This window comes from Dipodomys ordii, unplaced genomic scaffold (assembly GCF_000151885.1).
Source record: "Dipodomys ordii isolate 6190 unplaced genomic scaffold, Dord_2.0 Scaffold65, whole genome shotgun sequence".
NCBI classification, from domain to species: domain Eukaryota; kingdom Metazoa; phylum Chordata; class Mammalia; order Rodentia; family Heteromyidae; genus Dipodomys; species Dipodomys ordii.
This window is the reverse complement of record NW_012267281.1, coordinates 10,272,795-10,300,414: the sequence shown is the minus strand read 5'-3', so window position 1 is coordinate 10,300,414 and position 27,620 is coordinate 10,272,795. Positions and strand designations below refer to the sequence as shown.

At 36.6% G+C, this 27,620-nt stretch overlaps 1 protein-coding gene across 2 annotated transcripts in view; it reads left to right on the top strand.

The window, feature by feature from the left end:
• The window catches only part of Gpc6 (glypican 6), a 965,911-nt gene that overhangs the window by 239,124 nt on the left and 699,167 nt on the right, over positions 1–27,620 (top strand). For both annotated transcript variants that reach the window (XM_013022980.1, XM_013022979.1), the window contains exon 2: positions 4,660–4,818. In XM_013022980.1, coding sequence (XP_012878434.1) covers positions 4,660–4,818 — 159 coding nt within the window. The remainder of the gene's footprint in view (positions 1–4,659; positions 4,819–27,620) is intronic.

Below are 27,620 nucleotides of genomic sequence, written 5' to 3'. Positions count from 1 at the left end.
AATCTCAGATCTCAGCCTCCTGAGTGGCAGATTACAGGCATGAGCAATTGGCACCCAACAAGTCATAGTTTCTTAATATGAAATACTGGGTCTCTTAACATTTTTACTTACGTATAAAATGTACTTCAGTCACATTTACTTTCCAATGCTCTCTAATATTACATTCTCTCCTGCATATAAGTAATCCTGCTTGTATGCTTATGGCTTTCTGTTTGTTTATTCATATAATAGGTTTAGATCCTAAAAAATAAGAGAAAAGATACTATTTGTTTTTTTTTCTGATTCTTGCTTACTTAACATGATGACCTCTAGTTACAACTTTTTTTTTCTGAAGACAAAACTTCAATCTTTATGGAAAAATTCTACTTTGTTGTATATGTGGCAATAAGTTCTTTATTCATAAATTGTTGATCAATTAGGCTGATTCCATGATTTGTCTATGCAGGTGATTTAGAGGAATGACAGTAGCTGGAAAATCAGCCTAAGGGCCAATTGTATGATGAATGAATTAGAGAAAATTTGGTAAATACACAATAGAATATTTCTCAGCTATTAAGAAGAATAAAATTGTGTTGAGGCTAGAATGGATGGAATATTACACAAAATAAACCAGACTCAAAAAGACATACTGATTTTTTTTCTCCCTGAGTCTAGACCAAAAAATAAAATAAATGTAAAAGAGAAAGCGGCAGGAGTGAATATGGTTAAAAGAGACGGTGATGAAGGATGAATATCATTGAAGTACTTTATATGCATGTAAGAAAATAAAATGATTAAGCCTATTAACTTCTTTAACAATTTGGGAGATAGAGATAAAGAGAAAGAAAGGGAGTGAATTTGATCAAAGTACCTTATATGCATATATGGACATATCACAATAAAACTGCTTTGCATAAATAATATATGCTAAAAAATTAAGTAAAGGTATTTGCCAAGCACTACCAAAAACAATACTGAACAAAGTCTAGTTTAAGGGTCTAATGAACTCATCTGCCCTGTGGGAGATATTCACAAACACAGTATTGGGAGGTGCTTTGGAAGTGTATTTCCTTTGGGAATTATTTTTCACTTTGTGAACTTCCCCTATCAGCTATCTTTCTCAGGAAATGCAACTCCATGGGATCTGCTGGCTTTGAAGTACCCATGAATCTGAATAAAGAGGACATGATCATAATCAAAATTTTGTGATTTTCATGAATGAATATTACTCATGTCATGAATGAATATTACTCATGTCCCCATACAAGTAATTAGAACACACAGAGTTTTTGTTTTTTGTTTATGTGAACTGTTTTGTTTTGTCTTTATCAGGCTTGATATTTCAAAGGTTGAAATAACTGATTAGTAAGCCAGTTGCCTTTGAGAAAGCTATATTTCTTCCTCCCCATTTCCATAAGCTCTTTCCATGGAAATGGGTATCAGAGTCACATTGGTAAACATTATATAATTCACATTGTTCTATCCTCCTTCATTTGATATTGTCAGAACCTTGGAGTCAGAGCTGTCCAGGTGCACATCTGTACTTGGACAAATTTGGTTGTTACAACGGCAGCAAGTAAGCAACATGGCCAACACTGGTGTCTCCAGTAAGAGCATCTGAGAAATAATAGGATTTGGACTTGATGTGGCTTGGGTTGATCCAAAGAAACCACTGTTTCCACCTAGATTATGCTGTGTTCACAAGGGAAGAAAATGCAGAAATAGAGTTGTTTTATAGTAAGGTATCCCAACTGATCCCATCATGAAACACTAGTTGAGACACTAGTACAGGAATAATTCCATCAGTGATTGTTGTTGCTTTCTGAGCTAAGGGGAGAGATATGTGGTCCTTTGGGTTCAGGTTTCTTGGCTTCTTTTATCATGCTTCAGAGAAATCTTGTCTGAGGTTGGCCTTCTGTTGGTTGTAAAGGAAGGAGCACATGGATTCTGAAAGGCCAGGGCAGCTTGTGTGTGTTTCTTCTTATCTTCTCCTCACCTCCTCTGTATCAAAAGTGTTTTGACTACTATTCTTTTTTAATACATTGCTAGGATTTGTTGCTAGGTATCCTAATATACAAATATACAAATAATAAACAAATACTATATATCTGAACAACCAGCAAACTGTTTAAGAAAATGAACACCAGAAGTGGGAACATGTTTGGGGGAAGGGCAATGAGAAAACACCACAAAGGGAGGGAGGAAGGGTGCGCAAATGTTATAACTTTGATATGTGTGTATATATATTTATTATATTTAATGTTCCATTAAGTGAAAATTGAACTATGTGATTTGAGGGTAGGAATGGGAAGGGAAAATTGGGAAGAGCCATGGAAGGCTCTCCATTGATCAAGATACATTGTACTCATGTACTCATGATTTGACTTTTGGTATTGAAATCTTTTTGTATAACCACTTAATAGTCCTGTATATGTATATGTATATTACATACCAATCAAAAAGCTTAAGACATAAAAGATTACAGGTAAAAATATTTGAACATTTTTCTCAAATCCTAATCCCTTCTAGAAGGAAACTGTTTACTTGAACTTCATGTATATATTATTCTCAAGAATAAAATATTTTGTCTCTTTTAGAAAATACATGTGATGTTTTACAGTCTCCTTTCTTCTTAAGCATTAAAGAAGATCACTCTTCAATATATACTTACGATCATATTTTAAATTCTGCTATTGTTTTAAGTAGGCAATTAAGTGTTTATTATAATGACTGTGGAAACATGAGATACCATAGCCATCACTCAGAGCTTAAAGTCATACTTTTGAATGTACTGTTAAAAATCATAAGGGAATGTTATTATCATAGTATTGCATACTTTATTCATTTAGTGTTCCAGGTCCTATTATAATATAAGGTCAGGAGCCATTTGCTGGTTTTATGTAGCGGGGCATTTTTGACACAGACTGAGCTGCCTCATTTCATGTAGTAACAGACTATTTTAATTTCACGAAGCAAAGGATTGGGTCTGTCTTGCAAGTAGCATTCAAAATAAGTGGCTGAGCATATTGGGACACAAATCTGTTATGTCCAAGTTAAAACTTGCATTCCCTTTAACTTTAACTCTTCAATTTCTGTATGATTCAGCACTAATTAAATCCATAAATGGCTCCTGCATCTAACAGAATATTTACTTTCTGACAGGTAGTGTCAGAGGAAGAGGGGAAATATATTTGTCATAGGAGACCTTCCCTTAACACACACACACACACACACACACACACACACACACACCACATGAGCACGCATATGCTTGTTCCAACAGGCACAATGATGGGAAGAGGATGTAAGCAACTATTACTACCATACTTTACTTTTCTAATCAACTCTGATGATGAGTCTTGATGTCTCTTGCTTTGCTGATATTTCTAAAAGAAAGCACACTTATTGTATGGAATTTGTCATCAATGTTACTCTGTTTATTTTGAGTGAAATCAGGAGGGAAGAAAAAAATATAACATAGTGTTTGAACACCAAGATAGGGACACAAGAAGTTTTATCTTTGTTGCTTTTGTTTTTAATATACTTATAATGTACTATGTGAATTTTTTTGTTTCTTTTGTATGTTCTTCCTCCATAGTATAACCCCTGTTTTCAATGTATTTGATTCTGGTGCCTTGCATCTTGTATATACATTGTTCTAATTTGCAGAGGGGAAAGGAAATAACAAAATGCTGAAATAAGGATACAGGTTGACCCATTGTAACAATGAGATATATAAGATACTATGTTGAAAACTTTGCAACCTGGGTGAGGAGGGTGGAGTTGGGGAGGTGGGGAGGGAAGGGATGGTAGGGGAAAAACGAAGGAGGGGGTTAACAATGCTTAATAGGAAATGTACTCATTACCTTACTCAAGTAACTGTAACCCCTCTGCAGAGTAGCTTTATAATAAAAATATATATTAAAACAAAGATTTGATGCCCCTGCTCTGACATCCTGGGAAACAGTAACTGAGTTTCACTTAAGTCCTTTTTTTTTTTTTTTTGTCAGTTGTACGACTTGAACTCCTGGCCGGGGAGCTGTCCTTGAGCTCTTCAGCTCAATGCTAGCACTTTACCACTTGAGCCACAGTGCCACTTCCAGTTTTCTAGTGGTTTAGTAGAGATAAGAGTCTCACAGAAAGGTGGACGCTAGTGACTCGTGTGTATAATCCCAGCTACTCAGGAGGCTGATATCTGAGGATCGAGGTTCAAAGCCAGCTTGGGCAGGAAAGTTCATGAGACTCTTATCTCCAATAAACCACTAGAAAACCAGAAGTGGCACTGTAGCTCAAGCAGTAGGGCACTTGCCTTGAGCAGGGACAGTGCCCAAGCTCAGAGTTCAATCCCCACAACCGACCAAAAAAAAAAAAAAAAAAAAAGAGTCTCACAGACTTTCCTGACCAGGCTGGCTTTGAACCATGATCCTCAGATCTCAGCCTCCAGAGTAGCTAGGATTACAGGCATCAGCCACTGGTGCCTGGCTAACGTAAGTCCTTCATTAGGTGTTAGGAATGTATAATACACAGAAACACTGATACCCAGATGGCATCCATGCAGATGTTTGGTTTGCGCAAATGGATCAGGTTTTCAGGCAAATGGTAGAGAGGCTAAACCTCCAGAAGGTCTATATGAAGTGGTGTTTGCCCTTCAGTACTGACCTTGTATTCTCCTTGCTGCAGGGGAGCATTTGCGGATCTGTCCTCAGGAATATACCTGCTGCACGACGGAAATGGAAGACAAGTTAAGCCAACAAAGCAAGCTCGAGTTTGAAAACCTGGTGGAGGAGACAAGCCATTTTGTCCGTACCACATTTGTGTCAAGGCACAAGAAATTTGACGGTAGGCAAAAGAGTTTCCACTTCACTTCCTTACTGGTGTGCTTTTCTACAAGAATGCTTCTGGGCTATGAAAAGTGTGTTTTGTAACCAGAGATTTTTTTTATTCATTCCCTCTAAACATTTATAGTTTTGTCTAGTCTTAGATAAAGCCTGAGCCTTCTTGACAGTATATTTTTATAGTAATATCTTGGAAAAAAATCTGAGTTAACAAAGAACTGTTTTGCATGTGTGCTTTGCCTTTGTGATTTATTCTGAAAGATTCCACTCCTTTTTTTCATTATTTGAGTGATTCTAATTCAAGCTTTGTCACACAGTAGCTTGTCTTCAATTTTCATGTGGGGATTTTTCTTTCTAAAAAAATGTGTCACTTAATATTATGTGAAATAGAACATCACTTTTTAAGAGGACAGGCTTGTCTTAACTGCCAAGGACACAGAGTGCCTTATTGTAGAGTTTATCTATCACTGCAGTGTGTCACACGTTACAGAGCAGTTATGATTCTCCATGTGAGGATACATTTCAAATAGATTTAATCTCTCCTTTGATTTCTTGATTATGAGCAATTGACTTTTTATAGCCCAGTTTTAAAATAAATATTTCATATTAGGAAGCACAGAGTAACAACAGGTTTTCCTAGGATTGCAACATCAGATTTTCTCATTGGAGCCTCAGAGAAATACGCAAATGCAGTATGATTTCAAAATATGCAAGAGTGTTAATTATTTTTAAAGTATAGTTAGTATTTTTGGCAAGTGTATAACTTTTAGTGCTTAAAGAACTCAATGTACCCTATTATAAGTCATTTACAAATTTTGACATGCCATCCTTATTGCCCATTTGATGGACTCCGTTTTTCTCCGGCAACAGAGCTAGTTTTCCTGTCGTTCATCCTCTAGTCAATGCATAGAGCCAATTAGTAAAAGTGTTGTCAGCCAGGCACTAGTGCCTTATGCTTGTAATCCTAGCTACTCATGAGGCTGAGATCTGAAGATCAAAATTCAAAACTAGCCAGGAAGATAGGAAGATAGGAAACTCTCCAATTATCCCCTCCCCCTGCCCTCCCCCTCCCACAAAGCCAGAAATGGGTCTGTAGCTCAAGTGGGAGAGCACTAGCCTTGAGCACAAAAGTTCAGGGACAGTGTGCAGGCCCTGAGTTCCAGCCCAGAGACCATCACCAGCACCCCCTCGCCATATACAGACACACTCACAAAAAAACACAATTAAATAAATAAAAATAAAAGAAACAGAAAAAGGATTGCCAAAGTTTTTTCTTTCACTTTTCTTTTTAGTAGGTAAAATGTTCCATTGCTGCTTTCATCTTTTTTATTGTGACTATTACTATAATGCTAACTTCTTTCCAATTAATTCATCAAGTTTTTGAAAGATGATGTCTTCAGTAGGCAGTGATGTCTTCCTTGTTATAAGGACTTACTCTTTCTGTAAGGGACTCAGTAGCTACATTGTTCTTTATGGACCTGTATGAAAGTAACTCCTTATGTCCATGTAGTGCTGTGAATGTTGTGGCCTTGAATGCAACTAGAGAGTATTTGAGGGTTTCCCTGGTTTGATAGATTTCACATCTAGTGGCTTTCCAAGAACTCCTCGTGGGACTCTGTGTTTGGGAGCCGACAATCTGTCATTGCAAATTGAGGCAAATTGAGACGTTTTATCGTTTGCTACAGAAAGCAGGTGAGAGTCATCTACTGATTTTTATCTATGTCTTTGGGAAATAATGATAGTGCCTTCACCCAGCTGTGCTCCGATTGGTGCTGCAATCATTGGAAGGCAACATCCACAGTAAACAATATATATTGCTTTTAAGTAAAATATTAGCTGTTAAGTAGTTTATAGTGAATTTCTTTCTTCCTTCTTTGTTCCTTCTTTCCTTTCTTCCCTTCTTTTCTCTCCTTCGTTCCTTTTTCCTTCCTTCCTTCTTTCTTCCTTTCTTTCCCACCCCCCTCTCTCTGCAGCTTTTTTTGGTGGTGATTTTAGACAAGAAATAAATCTGTTTAACAAGCCTGAGTGAGATACTTTTGATATGATATCAACAAAGCTTAATACCTTTCGGTCTATAAGACTTAGTCCCAGATCTCATTTGTCTTAATTAAGAAACCTCTCCCTTTCTCTATCCCTTCCCTTTTACAGGTGTATTTTAGATCATGCTAATGTGCTTAGGGGTCTAATGTCAGTCACTTTGACAAGACATTGATTTTGCTCAGGTTGGAGTTGACAAAGGGGTGATGAATTCTTCAGTCACACTGCTGTTCACTGTGGTTGCATTAACCTGCCATGGGAGAGAAGTTAAGTTTTTCTTGTATGAAGATTTCAGCCAGACTTTTAAACAAAATCTAAATGTGATATTAGTGAATCCATTCATGAAAAGCTTATTCTTTCAATAATGCTAGAAAGTATATCAATTGAAAAGTCACCATTGGGTTTTTCTGCCCTTCTTTGGCCAACTTCACTTTGCAGTTGTGTGATTTAGCTAATTCTACCAGAGAGGGAATCTGTTTGTGGATGCATGGTGAGTAGTGGTGCATTCATAAGGAATGTTTTTCTATTAGCTTATGCGTGTGTGTGTGTGCACTTGCACATACATATGTGTACGTGTGCTGCTACTGATGGAACCTACAGTCTTGTGCATGCTACGCATACAGTCTTGTGCAAGGAAAGCATGGCATACTCATCTATAACCGAAGCTCTTCCTTGGGCCCTTTATTGTGGCATTTCATTGTGGTATTTGCCGATGATAGCAGTTGGTGTGAGCACAGGAGGAAGACCTAGGATCCATTGTGGACTATTGTTATTTGGGTTTTATTTTCTTACACAAAACCATTGGTGCTGTAAGGACTTGGATTTATATTTAGTGACTTCCAATTTTGTGTAGGTCATTTTGTATTAGGTGCTTTGGTCTTAGAAAGGTACTCTGGCTCAAGATTCTGTCTATGGTTCCAGTTTCTCAGCAATCTGGTTTGGTCATTTGTATTTTTTGCATTATAGGTTTGTATGGTGTAAAAGATGAGGTTGGTTTATGAAATACTACTGCCCAATTAAGAAAAGAAGGCAAGGACTTCTACTTTCATTAAGGAAAGCAACCATTTCATTTGCAGCTAATATACGTGATCCAGTCCATAATATATTCAAAGAGAATAAATTAATTCACTCTAATTATTAGTCTCCCCTTTTGGTTTCATTTCTTTTATTGGAAATCCCTTGATTCCCTTTAAATTCTTACATGCTGACAGTGGTAAATTCAAAATCCCAATATACTTCACATGAAACTCCCTACTGTTAATAGCCAAATTCTTTCCTAACTTTTAATTAAGATTTTGGGTAATAGCAAATATTACTATGTGTAATGACACATATTTATTGGATGTCAGGAACCTAGTCCTGAATCAACATGAATTATTTCCCTACTTTCTTAAATCACTAAATATGCTCTGCAGCCTCATTAGTGCTAACATTTACAGCTGGGAAAAAAGAGTTATCTATGTCACTTCCGGAAACTTTATCTTTGGCAGAGAATCCACTTATTACTTCCTTTATAAACATAAAATTGCAGTCCTATGAAATATATCATAGATACTTATTTTCTTAATATTGATTCTGCCCCACGTGATGCATAGATTTTTTAAATTTATTTGTTTGTGTGTAAGCATTTCTCATTTCCCAGGCATGTCTCCACCTTTCCTCTTACACACATCTGTTCTTGGTCCTCACCCTTTGGTCTGGGGCCCTGTCACTACAGTGCTTACCTAGACCTATACAAGGATGCACCCAACTTGCTCTGTAGCCAAGTCCAGCTTGTCCGTTGTTCCCTCTGGTTAGCGCTGTACCCAAACACCCAGCCAAGTCTATCTGGCAGAGTGATTATATTATTCCTTACTCTCAATTTTGTCATCTCTGCTCAACCTAGCACTAGCACTGGCACTAGCTACAGTTCTGTGTTTTGTGGCCATTGGGCCTGTCAGTTTGGCCTTTGTACCTGGGTCCTCACTGCTTTTGTGTTCCCAAATGTCTCCTGTGAATGGTGGGCAATGGAGAAGTAAACATTCTGATAGTCTTAACAGAAACACAAGGCAGCACCTGGCCTCATTTCTTATTCTAAGGTGCTATAACCATTTATCAGGAATAAGTGCAATGCAAAGGCACAAAACATCAAGTGCCAAGAGTCAGGATTCTGTTCTGGGTTGGGCACACCTGGATCGCTGCCCTTAGCCACCTCTACCCCATAATCTCCACGGTTGTTTTCCAGTTTCCAAATGTGCTGACAATTCCTGGCCAATGAGCTGTCCTTCTATCTCCCCTGCTATTTTGGGAAGGAAGTGGAAGTGACCATCAGAGAAAAGTAGAAAGAGATGATTACTCCCCTAAGTATAGTCCAGCTCCCAAGAAGCCTGGAGCAGAGCCTCGAGAGAACTTGCCAACTTTCCACCAAGAATGAGGAGAGCAAAATGATCACCTATTACTTACATTATCCCATAAATAATAAGTTATAGGAAATCCATATTTGGTTGAAACTCTGACTAAGCTTTTACTTGTTTGGAGTAGAGAGTAGTCGGAAAAAATGACTACAATTTCTTTAACATGGCAATAATTGTGTTTTGGGGTAAGACGCTAGCCACATTTTTGGAAAAGCCAAAACCAGTACTGAATTGGAAGCTATTCTTCAAAGGGAATGCAAAAAATGTTATTAAATCAATGAAAGCATATTATTTTCTTTGCTTTCTAAAATCTAGTGGTTTCTATCTTGATGAAGGAACAAGTTTTGTTTGCCCCAAGAAAATCAGTGGAATACAAAATTTTCATAGAGGAAAATTTGCCTGCTTGTATGTTTTATTTTTTTTTAACCCCTTGGATTTATTTGAACTGAATTTTGTTCAGACTCGGGGCTCCATATGAGGGTTTTGTTTACTATGTGGATCTGATTATTTTATTTTTCTTCCTGGCTCTTATTTATGTATTTTAATGTTATACATTTGTCCGAAGAATTTGGCAGCAGGTACATTTTTAAAAGGAAAAAAAGGACCTGTAATTTCCATCTTCATGAAAAACTTTTTCTATGGTAACACCTTTAGAATACCCACTGCACTGAATGTGGAAATAATTTATTTGCAGGGGCATAATATTTTTATGCTGCAAATCTGCTTGTGTTTTCTTCTTAAATATCATTTCTCATCTATATACTGTAAAGATGACAATAATATAATGACTTCTTTAAAATATAGCCCAATTTCCTCAGAGAATGCATTCATATGAAAGAAGAAAAAATGCAAAGTACTTTTCCATATGGTGGTAGCCTTCCATAGTTCATGTTCCATGGGGGATGTGTGCGTGTGAGCCCATGTATGGACAAATGCATGCACATGCATGAGTTCAATTTATTCAAAGCCCATATTATCAAGATATTAATCCAAAGGTGTAGTAGAGAAAAAGATGATATATGATGACTAAAATTTGTTCATTCTTTGTCCCTCAAGGAGAGCCCCTGGAATGGTTTCCGCTCTTGTAGAGAGACATATTAATAAAAGTACTGTTCAAAGGGGCACAATTGACTGCTTCCTTCTCTCTCTCTCTCTCTCTCTCTCTCTCTCTCTCTCTTGCCAGTCCTGGGCTTGAACTTAGGACCTGGGCACTGTCTATGAGCTTCTTTTGCTCAAGGCTAGCACACTACCACTTGAACCACAGTGCCACACCCAGCCTTTTCTATTTATGTGGCACTGAGGAATTGAACCCAGGGCTTCATGCATGCTAGGCAAGCACTCTACCACTAAGCCACATTCCCAAACTCTGTGTGTTTCTTAAAGTAGAGGTCCACTGGGAACCAAGAAGCATAGTAAAATTTTCTATCTGCAAGTATCAGATAAGACTTCTTACAAGAGCTGGAAGTTCAATATCCTTCAGGCCTGGAATAATTGCAGTTTCACAAAGTGGTGAAGGGTTTCACTGACATTTTATTTGTGTCCCGTGAAGTATTCAGGGCATTTGATGTAGTTGCTACTGATATTCTTCCAAATTCTAATTTATTGACATTTAGCATATATATATGTGTGTATATATATATATATACACACACACACACTATATTTCAATCTAATATTGATCTTTGTATGAGCCTTCCACTGTTATGTAGCACGCACACAATTTTAGGGAATATACAAGAAATAGTCATCATTCTTTGATTGTGGTTGTTTTCTAAGCTGTATTCAATTGATTAGATTTTGAACACCAGATTTGTTCTGGTCTCTTCTGGATGTATCCTTTTTAGGGGAGCAGTACTTTAGCTTGGGTATGTTCTGCTCCTAATGAAGACTCCATACAGAGGGAGGCAAGATGTCCCTTAAGTCTAAACCAGAATTAACACACTGTATTCTTAGGCTCTATGTGACAAAATAAATGCCATGATTGTTTCCAACATCATTAGTGGAAGGGATTATACACTATTTCATTGAGGGGAAAATGGAAGATAGAAAGACTATTTCTGTGTCTTAACCTATTATCTTTCTTTGTTCCACCCAAATTTTGTTTGACTTACTACATTGGCTTTAGTTTTTGGTGGATTCAGAAATTCGGTATAGTTGCCTTTTCTAAACAAAGCACTATTAGGAAGACACAAATTTTGTGCCCCTGCCTCTCTTTATCCTAATGAATGTATCCATAGTCTCATGGACACAGTCATGGAGAGGTACACATGTATCTTTCGAATAACCAGTAGCAATATTTCCACTTATTGTGCCTCTGGTCCCCTTAATCATTATAGGGAATACTCAGTTCCAATTCATAAGGGATGCCAGATTAATCACGGTAGAACTAATCAGTTCAGTATTCCTTTATGGATACTAGGATGCCTACCACAATGATGGGTTTTATGCAAGGGACAGTCTTCTTTAAATCAGAATGTGTTGAATTGTGTGTTTTAGAAAGTCATCTGATGCTGGGCACCGGTGGCTCATGCCTGTAATCCTAGCTACTCAGGAGGCTGAGATCTGAAGATCACGGTTCAAAGCCAGCCCAGGCAGGAAAGTCTGTGAGACTCTTATCTCCAATAAACTACTAGAAAACCGGAAGTGGTGCTGTGGTTCAAGCGTTAGAGTGCTCGCCTTGAGCTCAAGAGCTGAGGGACAGTGCCCCTGACCTAGAGTTAAAGCCCCAGGACTGACAAGAAAGAAGGAAAGAAAGAAAGTCATCTGAAATTTTCCCCAATAGGTAGACCTTCCAAAAGTGAAATTCAGCTAATTAGGGAAGAAGTTTATCAATCACAGTTGCTTTCGGTTGGTATAATTCAATAAAATATCATCCCTGTTAAGATGAGGTTGGCAGGAGGTGGGGGTGGGGTGGGGGGTTCCTTTACGTACAGTAATTGAAGAGTGCAGCTCTTGGTGTAAGTGGAACTTACCTTCCTTCTCTCCTTTTCCCTTTCTTGAAACTTCTATCTTCTTCCCTCTTTTCCTCCCTCCTTCTTTTTTATTCCTCCATTTAGTCTTTGATATGTCTTTCAGACCTGAGGATGTGCACTGGGATAAATCTGCTTTGTGGCTTTTGTGATGTGCTACCAATCTTTTCCTAATTCTTGAACCCCTACCACACACCTCAATGTAACTTAAAATACATTATGCTCCCTGTGTCGTTGAAATATTATCATCTTATTATCACCAATTCCCTTGCACAGTGGCTTTGCTGAGCAGCTGTTTCACAGACAAGCCAATTTCTTTTAAGTATTGCTCTATCAGAGTCTGAAACCAGCTCTACCAGAAGGGTTCTTGGTCATGAATGTTAATAAGCAGACAAGTATCTGTTCTGTGACAGAGGCTCACTAATCCTTTGAGTAAGTATGAGTAAATTAAAGGAGAAATTTTATCAAAGTTAAATTGATCTGCCACAGAATTCAGAAAACAAATTTTCTTATTTTAATGAAAATCAAGAAAAAAATTTAATGGGGTTGTAAATTAAGGCTTGCTAGAAATGTGTTTATCATGTGACCTGAGAAAAAAGTACCTCTGTGTAGACTGGTCTGCTGGGGAGTGTGTTTAATATGGGTAGACATTATCTCCTACGAGGTCTAGATGACGCAGCATATTGAGTAGACTTACTCTGTAATTGAGAGTTGATTTCAAGAAATACTTACTATTCAGTGGTGATGAGCATTGAGATTAAAAACTGTTATTCCCTCCTATGTTTAGACAATTGAAAAGGCTCTCTTTTGGGAAGAATAAAATGGCAAATCTATTTAAGAAGAAGCATTTGCTCAGGTACCAGTAACTTAAACCTATAATCCTAACTATTCAACTCAGGCAGACAAATCCAAAGTACTCTTATTTCCAATTAACCAATGTAAAAGAACCAGAAGTGGAGGTGTGGTTCAAGTGATCTAATACCAGTCTTGAGCAAAGGAATCAAATGAGAGTAACAGGACATTAATTTAGTCCCCAGTAACAGTACACACACACACACACACACACACACACACACACACACACACACACACACACGACATTTGTGTGCTTTTAGTTTTCAAAAGGTTCAGAAGAAAATAATGTGAGTGCATCTTTTCATTCTCTAAATATGTAAACATGTTCTTAGCAGAGTCCATAGGTAGACAGATAAGAAAAAGTTGAATCAAAAAGAAATCCAAATATTCATATATAAACTTTAACGTTCAGAAAGTATTATCCGTAATGTTTCAGTGTCATTCAGTGGTTATTCAATATTAGGCACTATAGCAACTCCAAGGAAAGAGCTTCCCAAAATAATTTCCTATCATCCTTAGAATTTCATTAGTCAAGAAAAGAATCTGAAGACAAAGAGTCACTGAACAACAGTTTCTTCTATATCTCATTGTTACAATGGGTCAACCTGTATCCTTACTTCAGAATTTTGTTATTTCCCTTCCCCTCCCCAAATTAGAAAAATGTATATACAAGATGCAGGGTACCGGAATCAAATACAGTGAAAACAGAAGGGATGGTAGGGGAGAAACACAGGAGGAGGTAACAATGCTTGATAGGAAAGGTACTCATTAACTTACTCATGTAACTGTAACCCCTCTGTACAGTATTTTCACAATAAAAAATATATAAAAAAGAGTCACTGACCAGCTAAAATTATGCTAAATGGTCCATAAGACTTTTAAAAATCACTCTTAAAGCCACATGCAGGTAGACTCACGCCTGTAATTCTGACTACTCAGGGGGCTGAGATCTGAGCATCTAGGTTTGAAGCCAGGTTAGAGAAAAATGTCTATTAGACTTTTATATCCAACTAAAAAACAAAAAAAGCCAGAAGCAGAGCAATGGCTCAAGTAGTAGAGCGCTAGCCTTGAGTGAAAAATCCAATCATGATCAAGAGGCCTTGAGTTCACGTTTTACTCTAGTAATAATATTACTAGTATTAATCTTATTTTATAAAATTATTTAATATCACACTATGTTATACTAATACTGTAGTAATATTACTAACACTGCATTAGTAGTTCATACCTCCATACCTCACTGATACCTCCAAACCTCCCGTTGACTTGAATAACAAAGCAACTGGGAAATAAAATACAAACCTTGATGTTAGATCGGTGCATATATGACTTCCAGATCTTTTTATGTTTGAACAAATTATACTTCTCCACATGCTTTCCACTTCTGAAAGCTTCCCTGTATATTTCCTCTTTTCAATAATGAAGTTTGTGGTGATTATTGGTTTTATACCATTCAGGGTCCCTGAATGATCTTCTCATGTCTCCTCCTTAGTGCTTTTTTGACACCTGGAAGTTTTCAATTATTTAATGTTCTTTTCTTTTTAATAAGTTCTTTTAAAAATATGATCCATTGCATATTTTCTGTTGAAGTCTAAGCTCATTAAGTATAGGGATTAGGTCTCCTATTTCTGTTTTATCTTCCTATGCTTGACTTGATATGAAGCATATTTAATATTGCAGCTGTATTGTCTGACTGTGGTACCAACTTGTGCTAACCCAAGGGCATAGACCAGCTAGATGAATTACTTCAGTTCCTATAATAAATACAGCAGCAGAAAATAGGAAGCCTTGAATTCTAGTTATCTATTAACTCTTAGGGTCCATAAACTTGGAAGTCATATTTGATTTCAGCAGTATTTATTCCAGAGGATTTACTGGAACTAATTTAAATTCCCAGGGTAAAGATGGTCTTTACTTAGAGAATAAAGCTAGTAAAATCTCTTACCTTACAAAGCAATATGGCAATATGGATATGGGTATGTTGTGGCTCTCTCTCTGTCTCTCTCATTCACACACACACACACACACCACACATACTGTCTCTCATTCACACACACGTACACAGGCATGCACACACACAGAAACAAGGATGTGCTAGATTGCAGGATTCTCCTGGCTGATCATTTAATATGCACATATGTAGATATGTTGTTGGATCACTGATTTAAAACATCTGTGGGACTCAGAAAAATGTATAAGCAATCTACACGAATGGAGCAAGCAAACCTCTGTAGGACTCATAATCAGAACATAGAGCATGGGTGCAGAAGTATGAGAGGCTTTGAATTATCTGCTGTTACATATTATGGTCAATGGAAAATTGATCAATGAGAGATTTTCACTCCTTTTTCAATTATGTAGTATTGGGGGTTAAATTCTGCCTTGTATTTGCCAGACAACTGCTCTACCAACTGAGCCATAGAGGAGCCCTTGCATTTTCATTATTTTAAAAAATAGGCTCTCACATTTATGCCTTGGTCAGTGTGGATTGTGATCCTCCTGTTTTTCCTTTCTGCTTAGCTAAGATTGCAGTTATGTTTCACTGGGCCCAGCATTTCCTAAGGGAAGTTCTAACTATATCTTCAGAAATGTTCCTACTACCCTGCAAAGAGAACAGGAGCAGTCAAGCAGAACCTACTGATGAGTTCAACATTTTCCTTTTATCTAAAGCATAACCCTGGAACATATGCAGAAACTGAAGACACTGAGGAATCAACTTGACATTTGTATTACCTATTTTCAAATTACTAGAAGGGATCTGAACACATGTGTGTATGTTTGTGTGGTGGTAGAGATTCTCTTTTCATTTACTACTTTTAAATCAGGGATGCCTTTTCTCCCACATAGATTACAGGTGATTAAAGCAATCTCTACAATCTTCTTTTCACTTGTTCTTCATAGTTAGGAAGTGTAGGACAATATGTCAATCTCTACATCATAAATTCAGCCCTGTCGACTGCACAGGCAGAGGTGGAAGGCTAGGTTCAACTAGAAAATGTTGATTTCATGGACAAGTGATATTTTGTGGGCAAAACTTTTTTCTCTCTCTTCAAAATGAGGTTAAAAATTCCTACTTAGAAAATGTTATGTACACTGGCATGTAGAAAGAGTTTGACCAAACAGTTTACCTTTATTTTATGGGATTTTTCTTGTTTTTTCGCCCTCTGTCATGCCTGTTTGTCTTCTTTTCCATAAGTAGCTCATGCTTCATCATGACTTCAACAGGATCAGCAGCAGCTGTGATAGCAATTGGTACCACAAAGGAGAATACAGCTGAACTTTTAGAAGAGAATGGAATCAGTGGCTCTGTGGAAAGACAGGATGAGAACTATCCTGAGAGTTATTAAGGATTTGGTTGTATGAAAATGTGATCAATGGGAAAGAGATGAATTCTGTGAAATTTCTATGATACCAGAGATAATTTCACGAGATAGAACAGGGAATTCTAAAGAGAAAACGATCCCTTACTAAGGTCGTGAATATGTTTGGAGTTTGGAATTATTAGCTTGTTTCCTGAATATCTGTGGATGTTCTTGTTTATTTTCATTTAAATGATTGCGTTGATTGGGGAGTTTGGAATAAAGTAGGTCAAACTTACAATCCCTATTGAACACCATCTTACAGCAGCAGTTCACAATGCTTAATTTGGTTGCTGAACACAAGTCTATGAATTAAAAAGCGAATTGCTCTCAGTACATTTCTATATCCTTCCGTTGTGTGTTCATGTGACAATATGTGCACATAGGGTGTAAACTTCTAGGAGCTTGTGAGTGAATTGAATCTTTAATGGTTCATTTATAAGAATTATTCATATTAAAGGGCTACTAAAACAGTGACCCTTTCTCAGAGCACCAGCACACATTTTAAGGTGATCCAGGAGAACAGCATATTTAGGAGAAAACAATGATTTTTTGTAATGCTAGGCTCCTGTAAGTATTCTCACTACTGTGAATATGTATTACGTGATAATCACACAAATCATTAAGTTGTTCATCTGATCATGAAAATGAAATAAATCGATAGCTCTCCCAAGACCATGCCAAGTGCTCCATATCCCTCTTAGCTTATAAAAAATACTTGTTGAAGTTTTTCTCGTATTAGTGTCAGTTCCCAATTGCAAAACGCAAGCTATATTATAGTTGCTAAATTTCATGATATACCTTATGGAAAATAACACTTCTGTTTCAAAGTATCATGCATAAAGTTTTCCCAATTATATTGTATATAAATATGCAGGACAAAGGACTCCTTTTAGTATTTTAACCAACAACACCAGCGGACACATAACTGATGATAATTGCTCAATTCGAGTAATGAATTGAATTTTCTCGGTAAGCAACATAGTACACAACTGACTAGGTATATAGATCACTGGGGATGGATGAGTACAAACAACCTCACACACTCCATTTTTCAGGTCATTGGAAATCCCAGGGCCTTCCAAGCTCTGTTGACGTCTACTTTATGAAAGGACATGCATATTTACTTACTGTGTTTACTCACAGCACTTATTAAATACCAATTGATTTTTTTATCATTGCTTCTCAGCAATCTTAACTCCAAAAGAGAGCTCAAGATCTTCATTTCTTTTTTTAGTTGGGAGGAATGCCTTGAGGTACAATAATCACAGTAGCATGGTATAACCTTGGCATGCAGCCAAGGATGAATGAGAGATGCATTGCTGGAAGACTAATAGTATTTCTTTATCGCCAGGTTCCCCAGCTGGGGTTAATAGCAAACCACGTTTATTTGTGCAGAATTCTTGTATAGGCCAAGGCATTGAAGATCCCTTTGACTAAGCAGCTCTAGGTATCACCTGCACACTGCAATGATCTCTTGCCAATGAGTAATGATGTTTCTCTACAGCATGATCTATAGATAAAACACCAGAGCTCTGTTGAAGGATTGGCTCAATCCTCTGATTGACTTCTTCATTGGGACTCTATTGTTGGATTAATACAGGTGTCCTCTATCCCTTACCTTATATGAGTGCTATACCATTTGATGTCATTTCTTTTCAGACTAGTTGAAGAATGCATTTTAAAGAAATAAGAAAAAAACTACAATGTATTTTCTATCCCTATGACAATGTTTGCCAATATACAGTATAGCAACATGATTTTGTGGGAAGATAATAAAAGATACCTTTAGAAGTGAGTGGAAAGGTCAACTGTTAGTCTTCAAGCTCATGTAAAACTGTAAATGTGTCTTTGTTCTCTGCATTTCTTCTCTATTGGCTTCATTTTTAAAGTTCTTATGTATTTCAGAAGCAATCAAGAAACATAACATTGTTGTCAAATATCTTAACCTTACATGCAACAACTCTTCAAAATAAGTAATACAATGAAAGAAAGAATGCACCAGTAACCTTTAAAAAGGCTAAATAACTTGAGCAGTAATGACTAATGACCTTTGTCTCCCCAAACATTTCCTTGCCATTTAAGCAAACATCAGCATATTATCAAATAGTGAGAACATTTCAGGTAAATGGAGGGATGGCTCTTTCTTTTACCCATGGAAATGATAAAACACCCAATTTACATATGATAATTTCTTCCATTAGCAGAAGAAGGCTTAGAAATTATCTAAAATATACCCATTTTAGATAGATAGTAATATTGAGAAAAAAGCTCTAGGAAACTGATTTTCAATGATGTACATATATATTTATATCAATAATTGTACATGATGTTGAGTAATCAGTTATTGTAGGTTTTTTTTTCTGAAGTATAAGTTTTGATGTTCCAATATTGGATTTTGTTTTCCCCAGGAAAAATATAATAACACAATGCTGAATTGCATTTTATATTTCACATAAGCTAAGAGAACTGATATTACAAAATTGTGCTGAATATACTAGGGTTGAAAGGGTTTCTTTTTGTCTTATTTGTTTGCAAAACAAGCACAGACTAATGGAGGATCTTGTGTGGAAAGCTCAGCCATGCTGGGAGCTCATTAGTTATAACTTAGAAAAGACTCTCTAGCTTGTTTTCCCACCCCCTAGTTGGCGACAGTTGCATGTGTGTTTCAATTAAAATTTCCATTTACTTCCAACTGGCAATGGTAGCATCCATTCTACCAGACAGAGAGCAAAGTTCATGGATTCCTGTCTGAACAGACCTAGGCAATATATTCCACTGGCCTTCCTTGTGCAGATACATTTGAGCTACCCAAAGCAGGCCTGAGGAGGTTCTGAAGGGTCAAACTGCATCGGGACTTGTAACTTATTTACTGATGGAGCTTTGGTAGCTGTTGGTCCAGATGTTTGCAACGGCTGTTGCTTTGTGGATTGGGATTTTGCAGCAGCTGTTGTTCTTTGCTAGAGCGTGTTTCTGAAATTCAAAATTTAATAGTCTGAGACCCTAGTCACTGAAAGCTCTGTGGAAAGTTAATTTGCTGAATCCAAGTTTATTTTCCTACCTAAACCATAGTTTTTGATGGTGTCTTTCCCTTGTGAGACACAATAAAAAGAGAAAAGGACTTACTTAGTACTATTACCAAGGCACTAGAGGAAGAAAATGAAATTGCCACAGAGCCAGGTACGGGGTTTTCAGCCTAGTGACTTGGCCACGTTTGCACTATCACAAGTTTGAGCGTAGATCATAGCCCTTTCCAACTTAATTCCTTTGGGCAACTTGGGGCAACTGCAGCTCCTCCATCTGCAACCATGAAGACAACAGATTCTCCACTGTAGAGATTTGTGAATTAAATAATATGCATAGAACATTTACTGTCATTGTAGAAGTCTTGTAACTACTTTTACCACACCACCTTTATAAGGTTTTTCTAATAAACAAAAAGGTTCTTTATTTCACAGAAGAGAATTTCTTGCCTCTGCCCATAAGAATATGCCTAATATTCTAATATAGTTTGCATTTGTTTAGTTGTATCATGCTCCAGGCATCACTGCTAGTGCCTTGTAGGTATTATTCCATTTACCCATCACAGCGGTCATGTGAGGGGAGTGTCATTATTTCATTTCTATAATGTCATGAAGAGATCCCTTGCTTAGAAACATAGGTAACTTGATTGAAGTTACATAATCAGTTGAAGACAGGAATAAGACTTAAGCAAACCCATCCATTCTCCACTTACTTTCACAAGGAAAGCAAGTCAAATTACCCTGAGATGAGGTACTTCGGCTTTGTTTCTGAGATGTGTGACATTTTCTATCTGTTGTGGGAAGTTCAGGCGATTCTGTCATATCCTGTGGCTTTTCCCACTCCCTAGATTCTATCTGAGTTGATACATAGATGCATATTTTATGGGGTAGGTATTACTTTTTGAGTAAGTATATGTTTTTACATCCTTGCTTGGAGGAATCTGGGTGTGATCTAATTAACCATAAGGAGATTGGAAAGCCTTAGGCTTGACATGGCCTCACCAAAAAGGAACTAGTTAGAAATGCCATCACTGAAATATAGTAGAAGAGGGGAGATTCAGTATTTAGAAAGCCAAGCTATCAAGGAATATGCCAGTCATGTACCCTACATCTGTAGCAGTTGGCCAGGGTCTCTAAAGATAGTATCACTATACTGGAGATGCAGACATACAAGGGACATGAAGAGACAGTACCAAGTGTAGATTAAAAGTGAGTCCATGCTTCCATAAAAAAAGTTGACGTAGGTGAAGCTCTACTAAGACATCAGATTTCAGACAAAACAATACAAGCACCAGCTAGGACTGTCACCCCCAATTCCACCTTAAAGATTAGCATCCTCTGTACCTATTAATCCTTCATTGGTAATGCCAAGACAGACCTGTAGATACTGGCTTTCTCACTATATATGGTTTTATCCTTGATGTGAAAAGGGGAGGCTGGAAATCAACAAGACACTTCTTCGGGCGGCAAGAGCGGGAAGAAGTGCCTTGTCTATCCTTAGGAAATAATTAAAACATGACTCGCTTGGGGAGGTTTGCAAGTTGTCACTGTTTTATTTGAGTGAATAAAATGGTTAATTCAGAACTTCATTATATATTTTGTTATGTATTTTATGCTGTTGTGTGTGATGGAAATGCTACCGTTCATGCCAATATCACTATTTAAGACAAAGAAAAGATATTTAAAATTTCTAAATATTCTGTAAAACTCAAATTGAAATTCATTTTCACTGTGGTTCCACTAGAACTGACTATTGTTCTAAATTCTGGTAAACAGTTATATAAATTTTAAGTTTATGTATTATTCATATGCATAACATATAGGTATATAGTATAAATATATATACATATGTGAATGCTAAAAATATATTTTATAGGTTAGATCCAGTGATATATGCAGGAAGCTGGTACTTGTGTTTGATTTAGGGAGGAAGGACTAGAGAAATATAGATCCTTTCTTATCTTGTTGCCCTTTGATCAAGTATGTGAGTTAAAAATAATACTTTAGAGAATAAATGATTCCAGCTATCCTAAAGAAATCCTTAATCTTCAAATTTCCTACTTTATGTTAGAGGCAAGATGTGAGAAAGTCTTTTATTTTTCTACCTCTCATTTTCAATCCAAAAGTGACCATGTACATGTCAAAGTCGATGATAAAACACTTCTAATTTCAGTGAAAGGTTTTCACACCTTTTCGGAGAACACCTTTTACCCTCTCAGAAGTGAGTGACCTTGACATTTGGGTGTTATACTGCTTCTCTTTCCAGTATGTTTTGCCATCTTAATGACATCCAGGAAAAGGCCAATTCACTGCATAAAGATTTCACATTCCAAATAAGATATTTACTAGGAGCTCTGTTGAAGAATTGACCACTCTTCGCAGCTTTTTATTATTAATACCTTAACTCTATTTCTCAATGCTGTGGTTTTAACTAGCTTGGAAATTTCCTTACCTTTTTGTCACAGTATTTTTATTGAATTTTTTTTTTCTGAACCGATGGCCTATGAAAACCAAGAAAAACAAACTTTACACATAGCACATTCTCTTTTTAATATTCTCATTTCCATGTGCTTTAAATGTTGAGTTGTCATTTGCTGCAGATTTTTTCCCCCTTGTATTCAGTTTTATTATCCAAGGTACCACCAATCTCCTAAGCCACATCTGTGCTTTTATCTCCCTTTGGTATGGGTCTCCATGCTGTTCCTCCTGCCTTCTTTTTGTTGTCAGTGGGGAGGAACACCACTCAGTGTAACATTCTGCAATTTACGACTTCAATTACATACCTGCTCCACTCTGGCAGGTGTCGGTCCCACTGCAATCCTGGAAATGAAAAGTGTAAGGAAAACTCTGAAAGGAATTTTAATGGGATCTGGTTCATTGCTTCTTTGGCAGCATTTTAAACAGAGGCTTCCTGTGGGATGAAGAAATATAAATCATGTGAACTAACAAATTTCAACTTCTTGTTCAACTCTTTGCCTTCTTCAATAATTGAGAGTATCTTGATCTTGTCTGTACTAGGAAATGCCTGTTTTCTTGATTCTTAAGGATACATGAATAGACTTTCCAAAGATTATCAATGTTTCTTTTAATGGGAAGAGAACACAGTATCTTGATAAAGTCAGATACATTAAAAACACCTTTGTCTAAGAAATCACCACAATTACATTAAGCAACATGAGGGCAAAACATATAATGGAGTGATGTACTTTCTGCTAATAGAGGACCTGTTGGTTGAGCTTGGACCAGAACTGACAGAAAGTAGCTCCTGTCAGGCACTTGTGTTGAAGAGATTAGAGAGATGAGTAGGCTGGGAGGTGCTGTAAGCTTTTTATTAATGCTTGTAATGATAGTGTTGTATTGATAGTTTAAAAACAAATTGCTACTTGAATTTTCCTCAATTCCTAAAATGAGAAATGTTGCAAGGTGCCATTATTAGAAGCTAAATACCCAACTTATGTATTAAACATATTCTCTAGTGTTAATAACTTCTTGTTGTTATTGTCTGTGGTAGTCCTGGGGACTTGAACTCAGAGTCTGAGAGATATCTTTTAGCTCTTTTAATCAAGGCTGGTGCTCTGCCACTTGGGACACACCTCCCACCTCCAATTGTTTGGGTGCTAATTGGAGATAAGAAAGTCTCATAGACTTTTCTGCCCAAGTTGGCCTCAAAACTCAATCCTCAGATGTCAGCCTTTGAGTAGCTAGGATTACCAGCAGGAGCCATGACCAGATTTATTAATACTCTTTATATTTTAGCTGTTCTCCAGGATTATGTCAAATGGATTTTATCTCTGTTAAAAAATTGATACTGCTTTACTGAACCATATTTCTAGATACCATTTATTAATCCTACACATTTAGAGGGCTCCTTCCTTTTATTAGAATTGAATGTTTAAGATGAAGGTGTCTGACTGAATAAGCTCGTTGATAAGTTGGAGACAGTCTTGTTAACAGGCAATTATAAGAACAATGCAAAGTGTGTTGTGATAAACACACAAGGGAACATTTGGGTTAGAAAGAAGACTACCTTATTTTCTGTCATCAATAGAGTTCTTAGAAGAGCTAATAGAGTTGAATTTTCACAGAAGAGGGAACCACGAGATAAAAACGAGTTATTTGAAGTGAAGAGGATAACGTATGCGTTATTTCTAAATACATGTGGCCATTATGACTGTTTGCAATATAAAATAATCAGTTCAGGTCCTGCTATGATACAAATGGCATGAAAGATGTTGGATTGCCTAGTGCCTGGGGTTTCTTTCAATTGGAACCATTTTGCTGTTCTTCAAGGTTGTGTTGGGTCACTAGCACTGGATGTCATGTAAGCATGACCCATGTCAATGTGATTGAGATCAGGAACACGGAAACAAACACTTCAGTTCTTATTCCCTCGAATGTTGAGGAAAAGGCTATGATGTCTGGTCATTCCAAAGACAGTTTTTGGAAAAAAAAATAAGCCATACAAAAGCCAGAGTTTCCTCTACTTCTTTTAGATTAAATTCATTCTCCAATACATTTGTTTTGAGACACACAATAAATGTTAGGTTAAATCCCACCTGCTTGGAGTCAGAACAGTACTCTGTTTAAATTAGTGGAGTTATTTTAGAAGCAGAAGACATAGTTGAACACCGGTGCCTCTGACCTGTAATCCTGTCTACTTGGGAGGTAGAAGATTGTAAGGAGATTGGGGATTATGGTTGGAGGCCAGATGGACAAAAAGTGTATGAAAAGCCATCTCCACGAACAGCTGGATGTACTGGTATACATCTGGCATCCCAGTGGTACTGAAGGCTGAGAAGAGGAGGTTCTTAGTTCCAGAACAATCCAGACAAAATGTTCACAAGCCCTCATCTCAGCAGATAAGTTTTTGTAGTTCACACCAGTCATTCTCAGCTATGGCAGGAAACATTTATAGGAGGATGATAGTCCAGGCGGGTCTGGGCAAAAACCGAGAACCTATTTCACAAATAACCTGTGAGAAACTTATTTGCAGCCTCAGTAAGACACTAAGAAACAATAAGAAAGAAGGTTAACATAATATAGTAGAAAGAGGATCCGTTTGATTTATAAATCACTACACTGTTGTAACTACTCATAGTAAGACTCCGAAGTTCCCTTAACAATGTATTTTCTTTTTCTCATTTGTTATATTGAGATAAGTTAATACAGATAAATGAATATATACATATTATATTTTATATACTTCATTATAGTATTGATAGCCTTCCTATTGTTATTAGGATCATTGATGAGTTGGAAGATTAAACCTAAAGAATAAAAGTTGCGAATTTCATTCTTAAATCTGTACTATTCAAAAGTAAGCAGAGGTGCTTGTGAACAGAAGTAGTTAATGGTACACTCCAGGATTGTACATCATTTTACTGGGATCTGGAATGCTCTTTCCATGAGACAAATAAGTTATTTTCCGGATTTAGTATAATTATATAGATTTAACTCATTGATAACAAAAAGGTATATGTCTTTATTACATATTATTTTAACATGACCACAAGCCTCGTGAAATTTTAAGAGATAATATATGGTATTAATGGTAATAATTATGAGATTATTTAAAATAGATGAAAATTTATTTAGTCTTGTTCTAATAATATTAATTGAATTATTATTTAATGTTAGTCCCCCAGCCATTTTATGAAGATTTATTTTATTGAACATACCATACCATTTAATGTCACTAAATATATTGATGATACTCTTTGTATGTCACATAACTGCCAAGATACTAGAAAATCTAATTATCTATTGCATATTTAAGCTTCTAGCACATTTCAACCCCCTGGACCCTCCTACATTTCTATTAGAATTTGAAGCAAATATCTATAATTCTGTATTATTTACCTAAGACTATTTATGTACATATAAATGTTATCCTTATTTGTTTTGGTGGATTGAACGTTAATTGCTATATTACATATTACATACTCTATTACATGTGTAATTATTTAATATATTATATTACTATATTACTATTTCATTATTAGCACCCAGTAGAGAGTTTCCACTATGCACTGAGTATCTGTGCATGGGAATATGTCCAGGTTAAAGCCAAGATGTTTCTATGTCATATAAAGTTACAATGTTGACTTTCAAAATGCAATTAAAGTGGCTATGCTGTTTGATATCAGTCATTTTGGAGCTGAATAATATAAAGAAGGGATAAAGTTATGGGAGAGATAGAGATAGTGAGAAAGAAAGAAAGAAAGAAGGAAGAAAGGCAGGAAGGAAGGAGGAAGGGAGGGAGGGAGGGAGAGAAGGAAGGAAGAGAAAAGAAAGAGAAAAAAAGAAACCTTTTCAGAAGGCAGAATACATTTTTTGCCCCATGGAGCAAGTGAACAAGACTAGAACTAAATGAATAGAAAGTAAAAGGAGTAATTTTTCACAGTTACAACTGACGTTGGGAATTGTGTATTTGTGAACAGAAATATAGAGAGAGAAAGTAGACTTTTGTCAGGCGTATAGTATTATACTAGCTTTCAAATTATTTGCAAAAGGAAAAAAAAACATTTGCAAAATGAGCATTACACCAAAACCAAGTATATCATTTTTAGTTAAGATTAAGTGGTACCTACTTATAATCCAGGTCTTTGATTGATAACAGTTTTCGAATTAATTGCTGTCTAGTATGCCCTAATGTAGGATTTCTCAATGTATGTCCTAGTGTATATCATAGTTTATTGCAGATTTAACAAAAATTGTGACATGAATCAAATGTCTGGGTAGGTTATAAGGCTAATTGTTTTAATGTCACCATTGGGGAAAAAATGTCATTTTTAATTGTACTCATCCATCAGAAGGAATAGTGTGTTATTTGCAAGGTATTGGATAGACCTAGAACAAGTCATGTTATGCTAAACTCAGAGAGACATGTTCGCTTTCATATATGGAAGCTAGAAGATCTAATATTCCACTAAAGTATGATAACTTAGGCAAGGCTTTATGTATTTACACACAAACAAACCATAGGAAATTATAAGAGAGGAATTGCCAAACGTGTAATTCTTTTGAACATGTAACGTACTATTGATCAAAATGAATTCCAAGAAATGGAAACATGTATGTTTTCCTATATTGTTATTTTTAGTTTTATATATGTTTTGTTTTAATTCATTTGGGTGGTGTGCAAAGAGGGGCACAGGAATAGAGGGGTGAAGGGTGAGCAAAAGCAGTCATTGTATTGAATATGTGCTGTTTTAAAAATGAATGGTGTAACCTGGAGGTAGGGATGGGAGGCAGAAAATGGGAGCAACGTGAAGGAAGGGGTGAAAATGCTCAGGAAGCATTGTACTTATAATGAAACATGAAATTCTAACCCCTTAGTGCAACTCCTTAAAAAAAAGATAATAAATGTTCTGCTCTGTGTCCAGTGGGAATTGAGCACCTCTTTATCCCCCTTCTCCCACTTCCCCTGCCCAAACTCGGCTCTCATCATAAACACGGGCACAATCGTACATATGCAATCCGGGCAAGCATACTCATAGGCACGTATGTACACACTGGCTACTAATAGCTGCCCCAGTTTGAAAGCGCTAATTCTACTGATTAGCTACCCATTCATGAAAATTAAATTTAGAATGTTTTGATTTGTGGTAAATTTGCATGGAGAGAAATCTTGTTTTCATTATCGGGGCTAAAATTGGTTCAGTTAAGATTTTAATATACCAGAAAATCAATATTAAGGACTTGTTTTATATAGTTTTATGCCTCTTCCAAATTTATAGCTTCCAGAAATCCACTTCCCCCCGCCCCCGCCATGACTCTTTCAAGATGTGAGACTGTAGTGGTAATGGAATCTGTATTGAGGTACTAAGGCTGTAAGATAAACTTGAGCTGTCTTATATTTACAGCCTTTATGAAGTTTGGGAAAATTAAAATTTATTCTTTACCACATTGGGTTTTAAGCTGTGATGTTGACATGGAATGAAATTTGAGGGTCACATGAGAACCTCTTGTTTTGTGTCCTTCAGTGTCTTTTCTGTTTGAGGTATTTTCCTTTTATATCATCATATCCTCAAATGAATGACAATTTGAGCAGCAAGATTCTTTTCCCTATTATTCACCAAATAAACCTAAGAAAATTATTGGTTTACTTGTCTTACCTTTTATGCTACTGTAAGGAAATGACTTAGTATCTTAAAATGCCTAATTTAGT